At 35.1% G+C, this 18491-nt stretch overlaps 2 protein-coding genes and 1 long non-coding RNA gene across 5 annotated transcripts; all 3 read right to left on the reverse strand.

The window, feature by feature from the left end:
- Positions 1–478: 478 nt before the first annotated feature.
- LOC135750663 (uncharacterized) lies at positions 479–10076 on the reverse strand. The gene is made up of 7 exons (XM_065269626.2): positions 9800–10076; positions 9416–9704; positions 7108–8127; positions 6941–7011; positions 3996–4286; positions 3609–3900; positions 479–2309 (listed from the first exon to the last, which is right to left on the reverse strand). The coding sequence occupies exons 1-7, from the start codon at positions 9950–9952 to the stop codon at positions 1300–1302; spliced, it is 3126 nt and encodes a 1041-aa protein (XP_065125698.2). The 5' UTR covers positions 9953–10076; the 3' UTR covers positions 479–1299.
- A 1014-nt stretch (positions 10077–11090) lies between these two features.
- Positions 11091–18418, reverse strand: LOC135750686 (uncharacterized). The gene is made up of 3 exons (XM_065269653.2): positions 18019–18418; positions 13801–13839; positions 11091–12595 (listed from the first exon to the last, which is right to left on the reverse strand). Exons 1-3 carry the CDS (start codon positions 18092–18094, stop codon positions 11754–11756), a joined length of 957 nt encoding a protein of 318 aa, XP_065125725.2. The 5' UTR covers positions 18095–18418; the 3' UTR covers positions 11091–11753.
- LOC135750695 (uncharacterized) lies at positions 14377–18012 on the reverse strand. Of its 3 annotated transcripts, none has more exons than XR_010532772.2 (7): positions 17569–18012; positions 16524–16604; positions 16310–16383; positions 15601–15693; positions 15369–15432; positions 15204–15302; positions 14377–14532 (listed from the first exon to the last, which is right to left on the reverse strand). It is a non-coding gene; the product is annotated as an uncharacterized lncRNA (long non-coding RNA). The 3 variants fall into 3 exon arrangements; XR_010532771.1 differs by lacking the exon at positions 17569–18012 and adding an exon at positions 17165–17194; XR_010532770.1 differs by lacking the exon at positions 17569–18012 and adding an exon at positions 16774–17158.
- Positions 18419–18491: the final 73 nt, after the last annotated feature.

Consider the following 18491-nt stretch of genomic DNA (forward strand, 5'->3'; position numbering starts at 1 on the left):
GGGACAGGGCCCTACTCCCAAGACGGTTGGCAACGACTGGACTGTGGAGTTCTCATAACTCTCGCTGCCTACTTCCATCTCTCCTAATTCATTTACTGATTCGTCACATACTCCTGTCCATTCACAGTTGTTGTCAACCGTCTTGGGAGTCTGGCCCTGTCCCAAATGCACACTACGGACTTGTGGACTTTGTTAGTGTCCACGCTTTGATGACATTATGTAGTGCAGACCTTAGGGACCCTTGATGCGAGTTCACTAGGGTGCACCAGAGGCAAATTTTGTGATAGACTCGAGCGTCATGCCGGAAATAGGAAGAGAAGATGCCCGTCACTGTGACACCCTACGGACTCGTAGACTGAGCGAGCACGTGCAATTTAGGGCCACAAGACCAAAAATCCTCAATTTCTCAACGAAGAGGATTTACAGTTATTACACTTACTTTTATGAATATGATATTTACCCTTTATTAAAACAATGTTTATTACACGTTTATCATCTTTTTTTTTTTAAGACACAATCTAAATAAAGTTTGTGAAGTGTCAATTTCCTCTTGCCTGAGCTGCAGTGTGACAGGGAAAGAAAAAAGATAGAAATCTTTCAAATAAATAAATGTAAGATTATCAAATACTTTTGATTGCGTATTGAAATCATTTATATTTAAAACATTTCCTATAATTTACATTTCACCATTCTAAAACTTAGGCATTTAGCAAACAAACTTAAAAATTTTATAGTATTTTGTAAAATACAAACATAGGCAGAATTTTCTTGTTTCTGCTGTTTTGATTTCAAGTAAAAAAAAAATATTAGACTATACATGGACCCCTACTTCTGCTTTCGTTAATAAAATTCTGCCCTTAATAGAAAAGTCACTTAAAAGCTAATTATTTTTCTCCTCAAGGCACGATCAAGAAACTTCAATTAATGAACAAATTTTGGATTTATATAAAAAAATAACTGTCATCCATGGCACCAATCCCGTGAGTACTCCGGGGCTCGAGCAGCATGGGGTAATGTTTATCGTTGGATAAACTACCCCTTTAAGTTTCTGTGAACTTAAATATCATACATACATATACACGCACACACTTAAATGCGCATTTATTCTTCAAATAAACATATTGAATGTATTAAGAATTGTAATATAGTGCATTAAAACGTTGTGCATTTATAAACTTTAGCATTCATAGCTTTTAATAGCTTGGCAATCATGAGTTACGCACAGTATCAGACAGTCCTGTCAGTCCAGCAAAAAAAGGTCTGTTTAGAGCCAGATATCGCAAATAAATGTGAAAGTTTTTACGTAGGAGTTATTTTTTCACACATGGCTGTTTGTTCTTCAGTATGTTTCTTCTGATGATTCTTTAAAGGTCCGAAATAAGTGAATCTTTCTCCACAGATGGAGCAGACGTAAGGTTTCTCTCCAGTGTGAATTCTCTGATGGGTTTTCAGGTGAGCTGCTTGATAAAAAGTCTTTTCACACTGAGAGCATTTGTAAGGTCTTTCTCCTGTATGAATTCTCTGGTGTGACACTAAACTGTAATTTTGACTGAAACTCTTTCCACACACATTACACTGATGAGGTTTTTCTCCAGTGTGCATAGCTTGGTGATTTTTGAAATTAGTTGGATGAGTAAAGCTCTTACCACAGTAAGAGCAGAGGTAAGGTTTCTCTCCTGTGTGAATTCTCTCATGGACTATCAGATGAATTTTCTGCTGAAAACGTTTATCGCAGTATGAACATTGATGGCGCCTTCCTCCAGTGTGTAATGTTTGATGTGACTTTAAAGAGAAGGGGTACCTAAAGGTTTTTCCACATTCACTGCACTGATACGGTCTCTCATTGGTGTGTAAACGCATGTGTGTCTTCAGATGAGGTTTGTGGCGGAATCTTATCTTACAGTGAGGACACTCGTATGGTTTTTCTCCTGTGTGAGATCTTTTATGAGCATTAAGATTTCCTTTGCTGCTGAAATATTTGCCACATTCAGTGCACTGGAAAGGCTTTTCACCACAGTGTGTCTTCATGTGGTCTTTTAGCTGAGATAAGAAGACAAAATTAACCCCACACTGCTGACAGTGAACCTGTTTCTCCTTCTTCTCTTTGTGCTCTTTTGAATGATGACGTCTCTTCTCTTGTAAGGTAGGAAAGCGGATGTCACATTTCCTGCAGGTGAAGAGTTTCTGTTCTGTGTGTTTTCTCTCATGTCTCTCTAAATATCCTTGTGAGCTGAATGTCTTTTCACAGGTGGTGCAGGAAAGAATTGAGGACGTTATTTCTCCATCCAAACAGGAGTCACCGATCTCATCTGTAAGAAACACAGTAAAAAAAGAATGTGATTCTGTATATACATATTCAGTATAATATTATAATATAAGCAGCAATTACGGGGTCAAGCCTAGCAAGGAAACACAAATGGACAAAAGAAAAAAAACTGTGATGAAACTGTGCATGAGACCCCAAGTGATGACTGTGATTACATGTATCAAGTTTCATGACGATACACTTTAATTTTGCGAAGATACAGTTGTATGACTATATGGCTTGTTTGGCGTTGAAGGTTTTGTTCAATTATAAGGCCAACTAGTGATGCAGACACACCACCTTATTTTGTACATACATCAACGTGTCAAAACATCAAATCTAGTGAGAAAATCTCATTTAGTTGAGGAGTTATAACCCTTTATGTCCAAAACACAAAAAAATTCATCATTAGTATATATAGTCCAGAAGTTATATGTATGTGAGAAAAAATTGTTTTGAGTCAGTCGAAATAACGCTTGCAAAGATATTCTAGGTTTTGAGTTTGTAGGACTTACAAATCAGAAGTTGGTAAAAAATACTTAGGATACATAGACTAATAATATAAAAAGTGTATGCAGGGAGTACTTAGCAGTTTTCTCTAAACATTTTGTAATACTTAAACAACAAATGACAGTAGTAGCAGGTTTATAGGCTACTGCTACACATGCTGTTTACGTTCACTGAGGAAAACCGTCTGTGCTTGTGTGTATACTTAAGACAGGCATTGTAACATAACTCTGGTTTATGTAAGGGATTCAGTGCGCCAACCTAAACCAACTCTTTCTTTCTCTCAAACGGTATTGTTTGATATGAAATATTGATAACTTGTATCTTGTTATAGGCACCTTTTGTACGATTGTATCCCTATGACATATCGCTTTTATTGTTTACTAATCTTTGCTTTGGACAAAAGCGTCTACTAAATGCCTAAATGTAAATGTATATGGAGCTAGTTATAAGACCAAATGTTTTTAATCGCATAAACTTAAATTAGAAAGGTGTCGTTCAACAAATTTAAATTATTTTAATAACATATTTTTAAATATATGCAACAATTTTTTGTCCTGAATTTTTAGAAGGTAGATATCCAGTTAAAAAAAATACAGCTTCAGGTTTTCAAGATGAAAAGGAAACTCGGAACACGAAATTAAATTTTCTACAATTCAAAATGCAGACTGTACAGAAACGAAAGTGTTTAAGAGGCAAACATTGTCTCAAAAAATAATCCCTAAAAACAACTTAGAACGTTTCTAGGGACGTTCTTATTTGGATCCCCCCAAAAAAATCAAAAGAAGAAACATACCTAAGGCAATAAAATCATCATCTTCATCATGATTGTCTCCATCAGTGTGATGTTCCTCTGCTATGGTTTCTCTTCTCATCTCCATGAGTTTGACTGAACACGTCTTGAGTTTGGTCTGCAGGATCTGCTGCTGTTCTCCAGCGTTCCAGACAGAATCCAGAGACTCTGTGGAGGTTTGATCAGTAGATTCCTCATCCTGTAAGCCCTGATTACTGTCACACACTGTAGTGTCCTGAGCGTCTGTGGGCTTTGACTCAGTATAACAGAGTAAAGTCAGACTGAGCTCGGAGTCCTGTGTGGAAGATTCACAACAAACACACACAGAGTAAGATTAGAAATGATTTGATGTTGTCTGATTCAGGTAAAGGATGTTTAAGCTGTACAAACCTCTCTCTTCAGTCCTTCATCTCCTCTTGACCTCAGCTTTGTCTCCAGTAACGCCACCTCTTTCTTCAGCTGAGAGATTTCTGTGATGAAATCATCAATATCCAGCATGGACAGATCAGTTCCTACTGATTTACAGCACATCTCATCCATCATCATCATCAACACTAAAATACACAGAGACAAGACTCTGTTTACACTCAATAAAACACTCAAGAGAGAAAAACACTGAGGATACACAAACACATCACACGCGAGCTCTTTCTTTCTTTCTTTAGTGGGTTTATCGGCGGACTAAAGCGCTGCAGAGCGCCTCCTGCTGTACTGGAGAGAGAAGACGCTCAATATTTATCTTGCTGTTAACAAATCGTTTTAAAATATTTATAGGGTTTCTTTATTTCTTACTGATGCTGTTTTGACATTACGTAATTTATAGTTTTATCTGATTTCAAAAGACAAAATCTGACTGTTTATAATATGAATCAGATTAATCATTACCTTTAAACACTTAGGGGCGGTTTCATGGACAGGGATTAGACTAGTCTTAGACTAAAATAAATGTAAGAGCTGTCCAAACTGAAAAAAACTTGCACTGTCATTTTTTTAAATACATCAGTGCCCTTTATTTTGCCTCAAGTAATGTTTTTAGTAAGGCATGTTTGTTAAAACTAGTCATATGTCCTAATTAAACTAAGGCCTAGTCCTGGTTTAAGCTAATCCCTGTCCGTGAAACCACCCCTTACAGAATTTAGATGTTTGTCTATACTGATTAAACTCTAGTATTACACTTGTTCTTTCTGTTCTCATAGTCGCATCTGATCCTAGTATGGGCCTTATAATTAATATACTGGTTAACAGTCATAAGCGAATCAGTATTGGTTGCTGCCAGAGGTTGGAATATACGCTTACACGGCCGCTCTATGCTTAATCAATTTAAAACGTACTTTATTAAGTCCCTTTAGAGGTGACACTTAATTATTACAATAACTATTTCTAACCAGAGGTCATGAACACTATCAACAGAACAAACTGATCGATTTATGACAATAGCTTTGTATATTCATGCCATAGTTTCCTATGTACACTTAGAATGATATTGAAACAATCAGAGGTTAAGACTTACCCTATTTAGAGTGTACAGATAACATTTACATCGTTAGCCTATTACTTGTAATGTCAACATTTTCTGTGAAAAACAGAATAAGGTCAAACATAACAATTTATTAACCAGGTAGGAAATCATCATTCAGAAGCCAATTAACAATCCAATTTAAATACAAAATAATCAAACAAAAAACCATTGCATAACTGGTGAAAAGACAAAGATCTGGTTACAGATGACACCACAGGGGTTGATTTCTAAATATAGAAAATCCCCCCTGAACCCTTACAAACATTCCTTAAATATCCAGAGAGAACAAAGCATTGTTATAATGATAGAACTTTGGTAGTGATTGGTTGTAAACTGTCTAATATGTGTGTTTTCTAATATGCCTACAGTGAATGATACCAAACAAGACCAGATTCTTTGTGCATGTAGAATAAAGCATTCATGTACAGTGTGTTCTGAGAGAATGAGGGTGAGACGAGAAAACAAGAAGAAAAACCAGCTTTGAGAAGACTCCTATAAAATCTGTTTCTTTAAGGGGTCTATTATGAGATATAGTCTTGTCTTAAGCTAATCCCTGTCCGGGAAACCACCCCATGATATATTTGCATCATGGATAGATCAAGAGCTTTCAATATAAATTAAGGTGCATCACATATTATGTTCACTCTATAACATTTCTGTAGAAATTACAGTATTACTGGCAGCTATTAGCCAGTAATATACCCCTTATAAAAATCAATCATGGGATTATTACCGTTAAAACCAAAAAACATGGTTACTGTAGTAAAACCATGGCTACCACAAAATAAACATGGTTTTGACAACCAAGCTTTTTAAAAACCATAGTTACATCCTGGTTTTGCTATTAGTAATCAATACACACAAAAAAACATGGTTACTAAGCTTTTATTACAAAAAATAAAATAAGACAGTAGATTTAAAATTATGTTATTTGCAGGCAACAGTTTGTTCAAAGTTAAATGAACATTAAACATTAAGTCTTTGGGAATGTCTCAATCAGCTCCCTTGTTCAGTAGTCAGGGCACTGATCAGGGAGTCGGCCATTTTAAGGGCTGTCTCAATCGCAAAATCCTTCCAGTGCACTGGAACGTTCGTTCCCTAAAAATGCCCACAATGCAACGCAAAAACCAGTGAGCATCGATTGGTCCCTATGTTCCCTTACCAGAAATCACGTGACCTTTTTGAAGCTCGCCATCCTAAAATCACTTGATCTCAAAAAACTTAATGAAATGTGACAGAACTTTTAAAAAGACAAACATTTGTTTTAGTTTTAAATATAAACGCACATCGCTACACAGTAAGGGACCACAATCTACTTAATATTTAAAATTATAATATTTATGTAAAATTGTAAAAAATATATATATATATATATATTTCAAATTAAGTAATTATATTCCCCAATTTTATGCACGGATACGTAAGAGAAAAATAACAGTTTTTCACAATGTACTGTTTAAAATGAAGTCAGAGAGATGTTGGTTTTGCCGGATGTTGATGAGTAACAGCTGTGAGTGATCACAACGCGCTTAAGCAGCCACGTGACAGAAAAATAAGTGAACAGTGTCCCAATGTCAAGTGAGCTAGGGTTCTTATCAGTGCCCAAACCTGTGTACAAGATACACTGATTCAAGGCATCGGGAGCTAGGGAACGAATTAAGACACACGGTTTATCTTCACAAAATAAAAATAAAATAACAGCATCATGCAAAGCATTCTTGGAACCAAAATCTAAAGGAAAAACAGAAAAAGGTTGGATGCTTTGCATGAGGCTGTTATTTTATTTTTATAAGACTTGTTAATGTTTAACACTAACATCCAGAATGTTAGGATATTGGGGCCCCAACACAGATCCTTGGGGGACACCTCTGGCAATCTCATCTGGTACTGTATATATATGGAGACAAACATAAGAACAGTTTTTTATTAAAGATTATTTTTTTAAAGGGAAGAAAATCTACCATAAAATGTGAAGGGTGTTTTATGTTAATGTTTTTTGCTGTTCTGACAAGTCTTTTTCAACGTTTAGGTTGCTTTGAACATGTTTCTTCTGATGAGTCTTAAAAGGTCCTACATTAGCGAATCTCTCTCCACAGATGGAGCAACGGTAAGGTTTCTCTCCAGTATGAACTCTCAGATGGATTCTCAGAAGAACCGCTTGAGTGAACGTCTTCTCACACAGAGAGCATTTGTAAGGTCTTTCTCCCGTATGAGTTCTCCGGTGAGACGATAAATTGTAATGTTTGGTAAAACTCTTCCCACAAACATTGCATTGATAAGGTTTTTCTCCAGTATGAACTCTCTGATGTTCTCTTAAAGATCTTGAACAAGATAAGCTCTTTCCACATTGAGAGCAGAGAAAAGGTTTCTCTCCAGTGTGAACTCTTTGATGACTCGTCAGCTGAGATTTATGACAGAAACGTTTATCACAGTGTGAACATTCATATTGTTTCTCATAGTGTATTTTTTGGTGTGTCTTTAGACAAACTGAATCCCTAAAGGTTTTTCCACATTCACTGCACTGATACGGTCTCTCATTGGTGTGTAAAAACACATGTTTCTTTAAGCAAGGTTTTTGGGTGAATCTCATCTCACAGTGAGGACACTTGTACGGTTTTTCTCCTGTATGTGTTCTCTTATGTTTAACGAGTACATTCCTGCATCTGAAACGCATGTCACATTCAGTGCAGTGGAAAGGCCTTTCACCGCTGTGTGTCAGCATGTGATGTTTCAGACCAGAATAGGAGATATAAACTTTACTACACAGCTCACAGTGCTTCTTCTCTCTGTGCACATTTGAGTGACGTCTCTTTTCTTGTACGGTAGTAAAGGTCATCTTACATCTGCTGCAGGTGAAGAGTTTCTGTTCTGTGTTTTTTCTCTCTAAATGTCCCTGGGAGCTCAATGTCTCTCCATCGGTGATGCAGGATTGAGTTTGTGCTGTCACTCGCTCCTTTGATGTGGACGTTATTTCGCCATCAAAAGATGAATCACTCTTCACACCTGAAAGAAACATGATAGCATCATATTAAAAATAATCACAAAAAAAATTAAAGGGGCCATGGCATGAAAATCTGACTTTTACCATGTTTTAGTGCTATTATTGGGTCCCCAGTGCTTCTATCAACCTAGAAAATGTGAAATAGATCAAACAAGTACCTTAGTTTTGGTAAACCATTCTCTACAACCACATAAAAAATTAGGTCGTTGAAATTTGGCTCTCCATTATGATGTCATAAGGAGCTCTTATTATAATAATACCGCCCCTTAATCTGTACTATCCAACCACAGCACTGCCATTTAGTGCAGAGAAAAGCACAATTGAGTTTTAATTGCAACAAACCACCATAATTGTGATCAGTGTTTGAATTTCATCAACTCATTTGCATTTTAAAGGACACACCCAAAACAGCACATTTTTGCACACACCTACAAAGTGGCAATTTAAACATCTTATAATAAATTATTTATATGGTGTTTTGAGCTAAAACTTCACATATGTGCTCTAGGGACATTTAGATTTATTTGACATCTTAAAAAATGATTGTGCCATGGCCCCTTTAAATAATTTAAATAGACAATATGGACATGATCTGCAAAATGTCTAAAGAAAATGCAGGTCTGACTGTGGGTCCACACGAGACGCGTTTGAGGCGTCAAATTCACGTCTACCGCGCATAGTTGGATGCTTGAACATTTTGAGTGTGCTCGCTTCATTTGAAAGCGTGAAAGCCGCGTGTGAAATTCTAGTCATTGAGACATTCACCCAAAAATGTGCGTCGTGGGAGGGGCTTCAGCTGCCTGCAATAGATGTCGGTGATCATTATTGATTACATTATTGGTCACATTTCTTGTTACAGGGGACTCTAAAATGCTTGATTCTAATTGTCCAGTCATGGCATTTCAAGGGTTGTTATTCTGAGATAACAACCCCATGAAACGAATAACACACGGCTCCAAATAATTTTGACAGGTACAGTTAAATACAACTAAAAAAATAAATATAAACGTTTTTTTTTTATAAAATATGACATTATAAAATTTCTAAGATTTTATTGTGTACTGCGAAAAAATCAAACAACGCCTCTAAAGCAGAATTAGGAGTGTACCCACTAATAATTAAAATACAAATGAAGAGCCACTGAACTCCTAAAAACCCAAGCAGCATTCTTCAGAAGAAAAAAAGACTTGTTTTTGATACGTAATGAATGCCTTATTAATTTAAAGATCAGGAATACAACACCATAGTCCAATGTCATGTAAGAATACTGTAAAGGAAGAATAAACTTACCTGGAGGAAAAAAATCATCATCATCATGATTGTCTCCATCAGTGTGATGTTCCTCTGCTATGGTTTCTCTTCTCATCTCCATGAGTTTGACTGAACACATCTTGAGTTTGGTCTGCAGGATCTGCTGCTGTTCTCCAGCGTTCCAGACAGAATCCAGAGACTCTGTGGAGGTTTGATCAGTAGATTCCTCATCCTGTAAGCCCTGATTACTGTCACACACTGTAGTGTCCTGAGCGTCTGTGGGCTTTGACTCAGTATAACAGAGTAAAGTCAGACTGAGCTCGGAGTCCTGTGTGGAAGATTCACAACAAACACACACAGAGTAAGATTAGAAATGATTTGATGTTGTCTGATTCAGGTAAAGGATGTTTAAGCTGTACAAACCTCTCTCTTCAGTCCTTCATCTCCTCTTAACCTCAGCTTTGTCTCCAGTAACGCCACCTCTTTCTTCAGCTGAGAGATTTCTGTGATGAAATCATCAATATCCAGCATGGACAGATCAGTTCCTACTGATTTACAACACATCACATCCATCATCAACACTAAAATACACAGAGACAAGACTCTGTTTACACTCAATAAAACACTCAAGAGAGAAAAACACTGAGGATACACAAACACATCACTCGCGAGCTCTTTCTTTCTTTCTTTCTTTAGTGGGTTTATCGGCGGACTAAAGAGCTGCAGAGCGCCTCCTGCTGTACTGGAGAGAGAACTCAACACGACTACACTCGTATAAAATATGTAACTCTTGGCTTTGCAAAATTAATGGTCAATATTTTACCGATTCCTTTTTCTGTTTCTTTTTTTACTACCTTAAATATGTAAGAACAAAAATATTTTAGTGATAGATTTGACACGACTATATGAGGAGATGATGTTAATGAGAAGCTTGATGGCTGTATCTACAAACTGTTAAGCTATATATTTGTAAGATCTGCTAACCTAAAGTTAATGAAATGTTTATTTATCTTTCCATAAATAAAAAAACAGAAACCATTACAGAAATTCTATTGGATTTAATTGTTTTTAATATTTATTATATTGTTTGTAATGGAAACTTTAATTGTATGAGGGTCTCTACTGGTATGTGTTGATTTGTGTTGGTGGGACCATTAAAGAGGAATTTTTTACAAATATTTGGTTTGGTTGGATAGTGCAGATTAAGGGGCAGTTATCCCCTTCTGACATCAACAGGGGAGCCAAATTTCAATGACCTATTTTTTCACATGTGGAGAATGGTTTACCAAAAGTTAGTTACTGTGTTGATCTTATTCACATTTTCTAGATTAATGAAAGCACTGGGGACCCAATTATAGCATTTAAACATGGTAAAATTTTCATGGTATGTCCCCTTTAAATCCTACTGTAATACTGTATGTCACAAAAACACAAAAAAAATAATTTTGTAGTGATTTGAATGGTAAAAACAAATCTTTCCTAATTGTATTTTAATGGAAACCATTCAAATTTCTGTGATGGTTTCTGTTGATTTTTTTTTCAGCAGGGAATGCTTTAAATTCTTTATAATTGTGTTGAAATCATTGATTATTTATATAGTTTACTTAAATATAAAGTAATAATTATTATTAAAGGGCCCCTAACCTAGGTGTTATTAGCAATATTAAAATAATCTCTGGTATCCAGATTGTGTCTGTAAAGTTTTAGCTCAAAATACAACACAGATCTTTTATTATATGATGTTGAACAGCAATAAAAAGCACTGTTTTTTGTGTGTCTCTTTACACACAGTATACATAGCCAAGGGTTGGTTAGTCATTTTTTTAAGAAAGAAAAAGGTTTAAAGGTTTACAGTTGCGGTTTAAATGACATTACACAAAGAAGAATAAATGGATTTGTATAATAACATGATGTTTCTGCACACACACTGGCAACTCATTTTCTGATAGAAACCTAAGGCTTAAATAGAGATTTTTAATCAAATATATCGATTTAATCATCCTTATAATCTCTCTCGTGTTTTACTTATTTTAGTTAGATGGATGAATGATAGATTGTTAACACAACATGCAATGTAGTAGTTATTTACATGTAGGGGTGATTTATTAAGAAAAAAGTTAAAGGGAACATTCCCAGTACATTTTTTCCTAATTGTTCTATTTCCGTAAATAAAACTCTACTTTTGGGAATGTATAGGTATAAATGATGTATGCATATATGCAGGAAATACAGTTATAAATATCAGACCATAAATGTATGACATAAAATGTAATGCAAGTTCGTTCAACTGTAATGAATTATCCAGTCAAAGTGAATCCAGTGTGAACCCTGTGTGTTCTGAGTGTACATTTTTTTATGTACAAGTTATTTCTCTTTTTCACAGATCAGTTTGTTCTTCAGCATGTTTCTTCTGATGAGTCTTAAAAGGTCCTACATTAGCGAATCTCTCTCCACAGATCGAGCAGCGGTAAGGTTTCTCTCCAGTATGAACTCTCTGATGGATTCTCAGAAGAACCGCTTGATTAAACGCCTCTCCACACTGAGAGCATTTGTAAGGTTTTTCACCTGTATGAATTCTTAGGTGTGTCACTAAATTGTAATGTTTACTAAAACTCTTCCCACAAAAACTACATGGATGAGGTTTCTCTCCAGTGTGAACTCTCAGATGAACAGTCAAGGTACCTGAAGCAGAGAAGCTCTTTCCACAGTGAAAACAGAGATAAGGTTTCTCTCCAGTATGAACTCTCTCATGGCATATCAAATTCATTTTATGAAAAAAACGTTTATCACAGTGTGAACATTGATAGAGTCTCTCAGAGTGTGTTATTTCATGCTTCCTTAAAGAATCTAAAAGCCTAAAGGTTTTTCCACATTCACTGCACTGATGCGGTCTCTCATTGGTGTGTAAACGCACATGTTTGTTCAAATGGTGTCCACTGATGAATCTCTTCTCACATAGAGGACACTGGTGTGGTTTATCTCCTGTGTGAGTTCTCTCATGAACATCAAGATTTCCTTTGGTTCTGAAACATTTGTCACAGTCATTGCAGTGGAAAGGCTTTTCATCAGTATGTGTCTTCATATGAGCTTTCAAACTTGAAGAAGAAACACAAATCCTCCCACACCGCTCACAGTGAAACTGCCTCTTCTTCTTCTCTCTGTGCTCTTCTGAATGAAGTTTCTTCTCTTGTAAGGTAGTAAAGACGACACTCTTCTCATCTGAAATAATCAGGATAGCATCAAAACCCTTTTACACATATGAACCATTGGCCAACCTAAATAGCAGATGAATTTGACCCAAGTGAAAAGACCACAAAAATTACCTCAATGTAAAAAGATTGCTACCCATGGCATCCCTTAAGTTTAAAAACAAATTCTTCTGCCAGTGGGTGACGCTAATATGCATTGTTAATACCAGATGAGATTTTATTTGCAAATGATTAAACCTAATCCATGTTCATCTTTTTTTAAATTAATTATTAAGCTATTAAAATGTATTACATGGTCTGTTGGAATTCTTGATTCTGATTGGATGGAAGGCCTGCAATAAAATGATTAAATGCACAGACAGGTCCGGTCAGTTTGATCACCGTTCTGAATGAAAGCTCTGCTACCCTCAAACATAATTTTTTTAATTAATTATTTATTTTAAAGGGGATATTTCACAAGACATTTTTTAAGACGTAAATAATCTTTAGTTTCCAGTCCACAGAGTACGTATGTGAAGTTGTAGCTCAAAATATCCCACAGATAATGTATTATAAAATGTTAAAATTGGGTGCAAAGCAAAATTTGCCATTTTTGAGTGTGTCCTTTAAATGCAAACACTGATCACCACAATGATGGCATAATTATGGTATAATGAATTGGTATAATTTTCATAATGATGTGCTGTCAATTATTTTTTTCGCTCTTTCTTTTTCTTTGAACTAAATGGCAGTACAGCACTAAAACATGGATAAAGTCAGATTTTCCTGATATGTTCCCTTTAATTATTAAGAATGTGTGATATATGCCACGGGCATCTCAAATAGCATACTCTTCTTTTAAGTAACGTTATACTTGAAGTAAATTTCGGCTATTAGTGATGTCAGTTGCATAAATCACACACACGATAGCTCTCTCTAAATAATTAAAATAAGTAATTTAATTCATTTACATGTTATCTTATCGTCCTACCTAATGTCTGATTTAAAGTGAGCAGATCTAACGTGCCGTAAATTTTAGTTGCTATATATTTGCTAGTTTGCCAAGTAGCAATGTGCAGTAATATTAAAAACACAGATACGTTAATAAACTGAGTCCCCCTTTAGAGGTATAAACATTTAGCCTGTTTATTTACCCTGCTGCCGCAAAGCCCATCTTTATTAACAAGTGAATTTAAACGAATAAAAACTAAAAAAAAAAAAATCTAAGAAACATACCGGAAGGAAAAAACTCATCGTCGTCGTTATCTTCATCGTGATCCCAGTCGGCATTTCAACGTTGATTCAACGTTGAATCAACGTCAGGTACCAACGTTGAATCAACGTTGGATTACCTTTCGGTTTTGCAAAAAATTTCAACGTTGAAATCACGACGTTGTTTCAACGTCACACTTTCAACATAGGTGAATTATGGTTGATATCATGACGCAATTTCAACCTTCTATTTCCTTGTTTTTAACACTAAATATAGATTTTTACTTTACACTGCAATACTCACTAAATTATTTACTGTAAACGTGTCATTTTTAGTGCAATTATCATATGAATGCAACTTGCTACGCATAACTTACAGTACAACCCCATTTATAAAACTAAACACTTAAGAAAGGTAAAGTTTAAATGTGGACAAATAAAATGGCAGGTGCCTACCCTTTCCAAATAAACATGAAAGCAGCTGTTAAAAATATTTTTTTATGGATAAAACACATTATTTCAAACAGTTAGGTTTCCATTTAGTAGTGCAGAAGTGGAATTTTCTAAATATATAATAAAATCATAAAATATGAAACAAAATCATGTTTAAAAGTCATTTTATTAATCTGAATAGAAAAACTTTATTCAAGAAAAACTGCAAATATGAATTTTGTTGTTGGTTTAGTTGACAGTCTTCTTATGGCCACCACCACCCATCTATTCTGGCTCATGCTGTACTTAATATGATGACAGCATCTAAAAAGGGAAAAAACACAAGATATTTAATTTTCAAAAAATGCTGCATTATAGCCCATGTACAAAAAAATCTTGTTATTGCACATCAGGGCAAGATGCGTTTTCTTTGATAGTCTTGACTTGAAACATTGCATAGCCATCTGATGAAAGAACAAAGCTGTTGTGTTTACGAAGATGACAATGAGGTTCAATTAATATCATCTACAGTGCATTCAGAAATCATACACCTTTCACTTTCAATTTTATGTTGTTGCATGATACTGTAATTGTTTAGATATTTTTACAAAGTAAAAACAGAATTTTAGAAACTTTTGCAAATGTATGAAAAAAGAAAACATCATATTTACATTATACATATTCAGACCCTTTGCAACAACTGAGGTTGCTGAGATGTTTCTACACCTTAAATCGTCCTGATGAACACAAAGATTTTTTAAGGAATGTCTTCAACCAAACTGACCAGAAGCACTATTGACTTACATAGTAGGATAAAGAATACTATGGTAGTGAATGGTGCTTCTGATCGATGTGGTTACAAATGAATCCAATACTGAATGCTTAAGTGATATTAACTTTATATTTTCAACACCCCTAAAAGAGATGCTTAACAAAGCAAACACTGACAGGTTGCTTTACGTGTGGGTCAAACAGCCTTTTGTGTAGTCCCTTACCAATGAAATCGAAGATGGACTTCAGAACTTCTGGATTGTCTGTGTAAGCCTTTAAACTCGCCCAGACCAGCAAGGCATCTTGTTAGCAGACATCCCGACCTGATCAAAAACTTTTGATTAGGAGATGTTTTAATCCTATTTTTAATACATGTTTTACAAACTTACCACAGGTGATCTGGCAAAGCGACTTACGAAACAGCATCTTCCCAAATCTCCTCTTCAGGCTCATCTTAGCGATCATTGCATTTGATAAAGTTTGGAAAAAGAAAAACATATTTCATTAGTATAGAAATATAAATGTAATCTTTTGGTTAGAAATACAGAAAACTGTGGCCCAAGTACAACTTTTAAAGAAATTAAGAATGTTTACATTTTTTGTCATAACACTATTCATTACCTTTTAAGAAGGAATGATTTGGGGATCTGGAAAGACACACTACTTCACCTCTCTGTATTTTATCACACGTCTTCAAATTGCATGTTGATCTGCCTACAATTTAAAACACATAAAATAAAAACAAGTCATAGCCCCTTTTAAAAAGAAAACATAAATTGTGAAATACAAAACACTGCAACTTAATTATTAGGATTAGTAGAATTTGATTTGGTTACAAAACAAATATTAAATTCATTGTAAGGTTTTAGGGGAAACGTTTCACAAAAAAGAAATGGTAAATTACGGATTTCTATTACAACATGGTATCTTGGTGGTGCATTGCCAGGGTAGGTGGTAGCTCATTGACAATTAAAAAAAATTATGATTAAAGCCATAATACATAAAGATAAGAACAAATAAATGCTGTCACGTACACCACCACAAAGACCCATTTTTTTCCTGTCAATATGAAGCCTCTATAAAACTTGCATCAACATCCACTCTGAACACTGGATTTACTTTTGTCTCTGTCTACTGAAAACAAAGTGTTTGAAATATGTAGGCCTACATACTGTAGAAGGAATAGTGGCATACAAAAGAAATTAATTGCTGTGCTGAAAAGTAACCATTGTATCCTAAATTAGTTTCTTATATTTTCCTAATGACAATGATAAACCAGTCTTGAGAAACAAGTAGCAGGTGTTTTTAAAAAGCCACTCTCAATTCTCACCTGTGAAGTTTCTTGTGTTTGTGTGTCATTCTGTTTCTGACCTGACAACCCTTGCTGTCTGTTTCTTGTTCAATCTTGACAAAATATAAAAAAGAAAAATTAGTGCAATATTGGAAGAGAATTCTATAATGACTTTTATCAGAACATGAATACATACACTTGCATACTGCATTTAAGTAAATACTGTAGAATAGCAGGGTTAACACAACATTACCTGATCCAGATGTAGTGGCTGTTGATGCATGAAAATCTCAGCATTGACAAGATCATCATCACTATTCTAATTTGAAGGGCTCTGATAACGAAGACATTACAAAAGAGTTATAAAAATATACTAAAAACAAGAGCATTTGTCTAGATAACCATTATTTTCTATTTCCATTAAAACTTGCTAACTATTCAACAAGTAAGAAAAATTACACCGTTACAATGTATTTCAATTCAAATAGAACATGCAAACTTACACGACATGATATTTTCGTACAAAGGAGTTAACTTAAGTGTTTCAAGCCGCTTAAAATCGTGGATACTGCGCGAATGACCGCAGGTGAGCGTCATAAGCATAATTGAGTGATTGCCATGGAAACATGAGGGTCACGTCGACTATCTTGTCCCTTTTAATTTTATAACTGCATTTATACACATTACCCCGTCGAGAAAACCTCAGCATGATTAATATTGGATTCGACGCCCATGTTATCACGTCATCAATAAGTTTGGATTAATGTCATTAACACGAACTGCTATACGTATCCGTTATTGCGAATTCGTGAGCCATAAAACACCAACATCTCATCTAAGTTTTAACACTTTATCAGTAATAGTAATTTGAGAAACTAAGCAGCTAACACTGACCGGACCGCACCGTACTCGAGGTGCTCCTCCAGGCTGATAGGTGTCTGTGGCGCCTGTAAGACCTCTCGGATATAAGTTACGCTGACTGAACTACGAAATCAACACTTTTTCACCGAAGTTGTCCAAAAAGCCCTTACATTTATAACTAGGTGTTTTTCTGAAGCAAAAACAACCAAGTGGTTAAGTTGATAAAAACACACCTCATATTAATTTATTAATATTCATAATAACGAAATCCAATTTCGGCGGGAACATCCCGTGGACTAGTAAATTAACTACTATAACGAATACATTCGCAACTAACAGAAAAAAAAACCGATTTGGCATCGTGCTTTTTTGTCATACCACTTTGTATATGTGAATAAAATAACGTTATACGTTTACATTGACTTATATTTCCTTACCTCTTCTTTCTCTGAAGCATTTTCTCGTGTGATACGCAAGATCTCGCAGACAGCCGTTAAAACAGTCCAGTCTCGTGTAATCTCGCGAGATTACCTTGCTACCTGTATATTCAATTATTTGTTACATTTTTTTATAATTTCATCAATATTATAAAATGAGTTTTTACATTTTTTTTCTGAATGATTCACATATTATAAAACATTATTTTATTGTCTCTCTGCAACCATTTACTTCACTGTTGTTTCAACGTTGTTTCAACGTTGAATCAACGTTGAACAAACAACTGACGTTATTTCAACCAAATTTCAACGTTGATTTTTAAGCATTTTATTAACCTTTTTCAACCGTTTACCATTCACCGTTGTTTCAACGTTGTTTCAACGTTGAACAAACAACTGACCTAATTTCAACCAAATTTCAACGTTGAAGGTCGGTCATATGCCCGCTGGGATGTTTCTCTTCTATGAGTTCTGTTTTTATTTCAGTGGGTTCTGTTTTAATTTCAGTTTGATTTCCACAATCCATCGGTTTGACAGATAAACAAAAAAAACACTCAAATTTCTACTCGTTTCTCCTTTGTGAATGTTTAAACCTTTAAACACAAACAGCGAAAAGTATTTTACATGAAACATTTAAATTTAGACGTATTAAAATCTGTAAGTACATTAAAATAAAACTGATGTAAACACAGCGGTTTATGTTTGATCTCTCTTTGTTTCTTTATTGGGTTTATCTGTAGACTAAAGAGCTGCAGAGCGCCTCCTGCTGTACTGGAGAGAGAAGACACTCCACAGTTTAAGATCAAATTAAAGATTGTCTTACTCATGTTAAGGTAAAACTATGTAAGATTATGTGACAAAACCAAAAACTAAAAAAAAAAAAACTACAGCAAGTTCATCATTAAACTGTAATGAATTATCCA

This window comes from Paramisgurnus dabryanus, chromosome 4, assembly GCF_030506205.2.
Source record: "Paramisgurnus dabryanus chromosome 4, PD_genome_1.1, whole genome shotgun sequence".
Classification (NCBI taxonomy): domain Eukaryota; kingdom Metazoa; phylum Chordata; class Actinopteri; order Cypriniformes; family Cobitidae; genus Paramisgurnus; species Paramisgurnus dabryanus.

What these genes read in the sequence shown, in the direction of transcription:
- LOC135750686 (XM_065269653.2), bottom strand. Translation starts at nt 18,094, where the DNA reads ATGGATTGTGGAAATCAAACTGAAATTAAAACAGAACCCACTGAAATA. An exon ending in ACTCATAGAAGAGAAACATC is followed by an intron (nt 13,840 to 18,018) that starts CCAGCGGGCATA and finishes CCGACTGGGATC; the next exon opens with ACGATGAAGATAACGACGAC. An exon ending in CGATGAGTTTTTTCCTTCCG is followed by an intron (nt 12,596 to 13,800) that starts GTATGTTTCTTA and finishes TGATTATTTCAG; the next exon opens with ATGAGAAGAGTGTCGTCTTT.
- LOC135750663 (XM_065269626.2), bottom strand. Translation starts at nt 9,952, where the DNA reads ATGATGGATGTGATGTGTTGTAAATCAGTAGGAACTGATCTGTCCATG. An exon ending in TGATGATTTTTTTCCTCCAG is followed by an intron (nt 8,128 to 9,415) that starts GTAAGTTTATTC and finishes TGTTTCTTTCAG; the next exon opens with GTGTGAAGAGTGATTCATCT. An exon ending in AATATCCTAACATTCTGGAT is followed by an intron (nt 4,287 to 6,940) that starts GTTAGTGTTAAA and finishes GCAGCGCTTTAG; the next exon opens with TCCGCCGATAAACCCACTAA.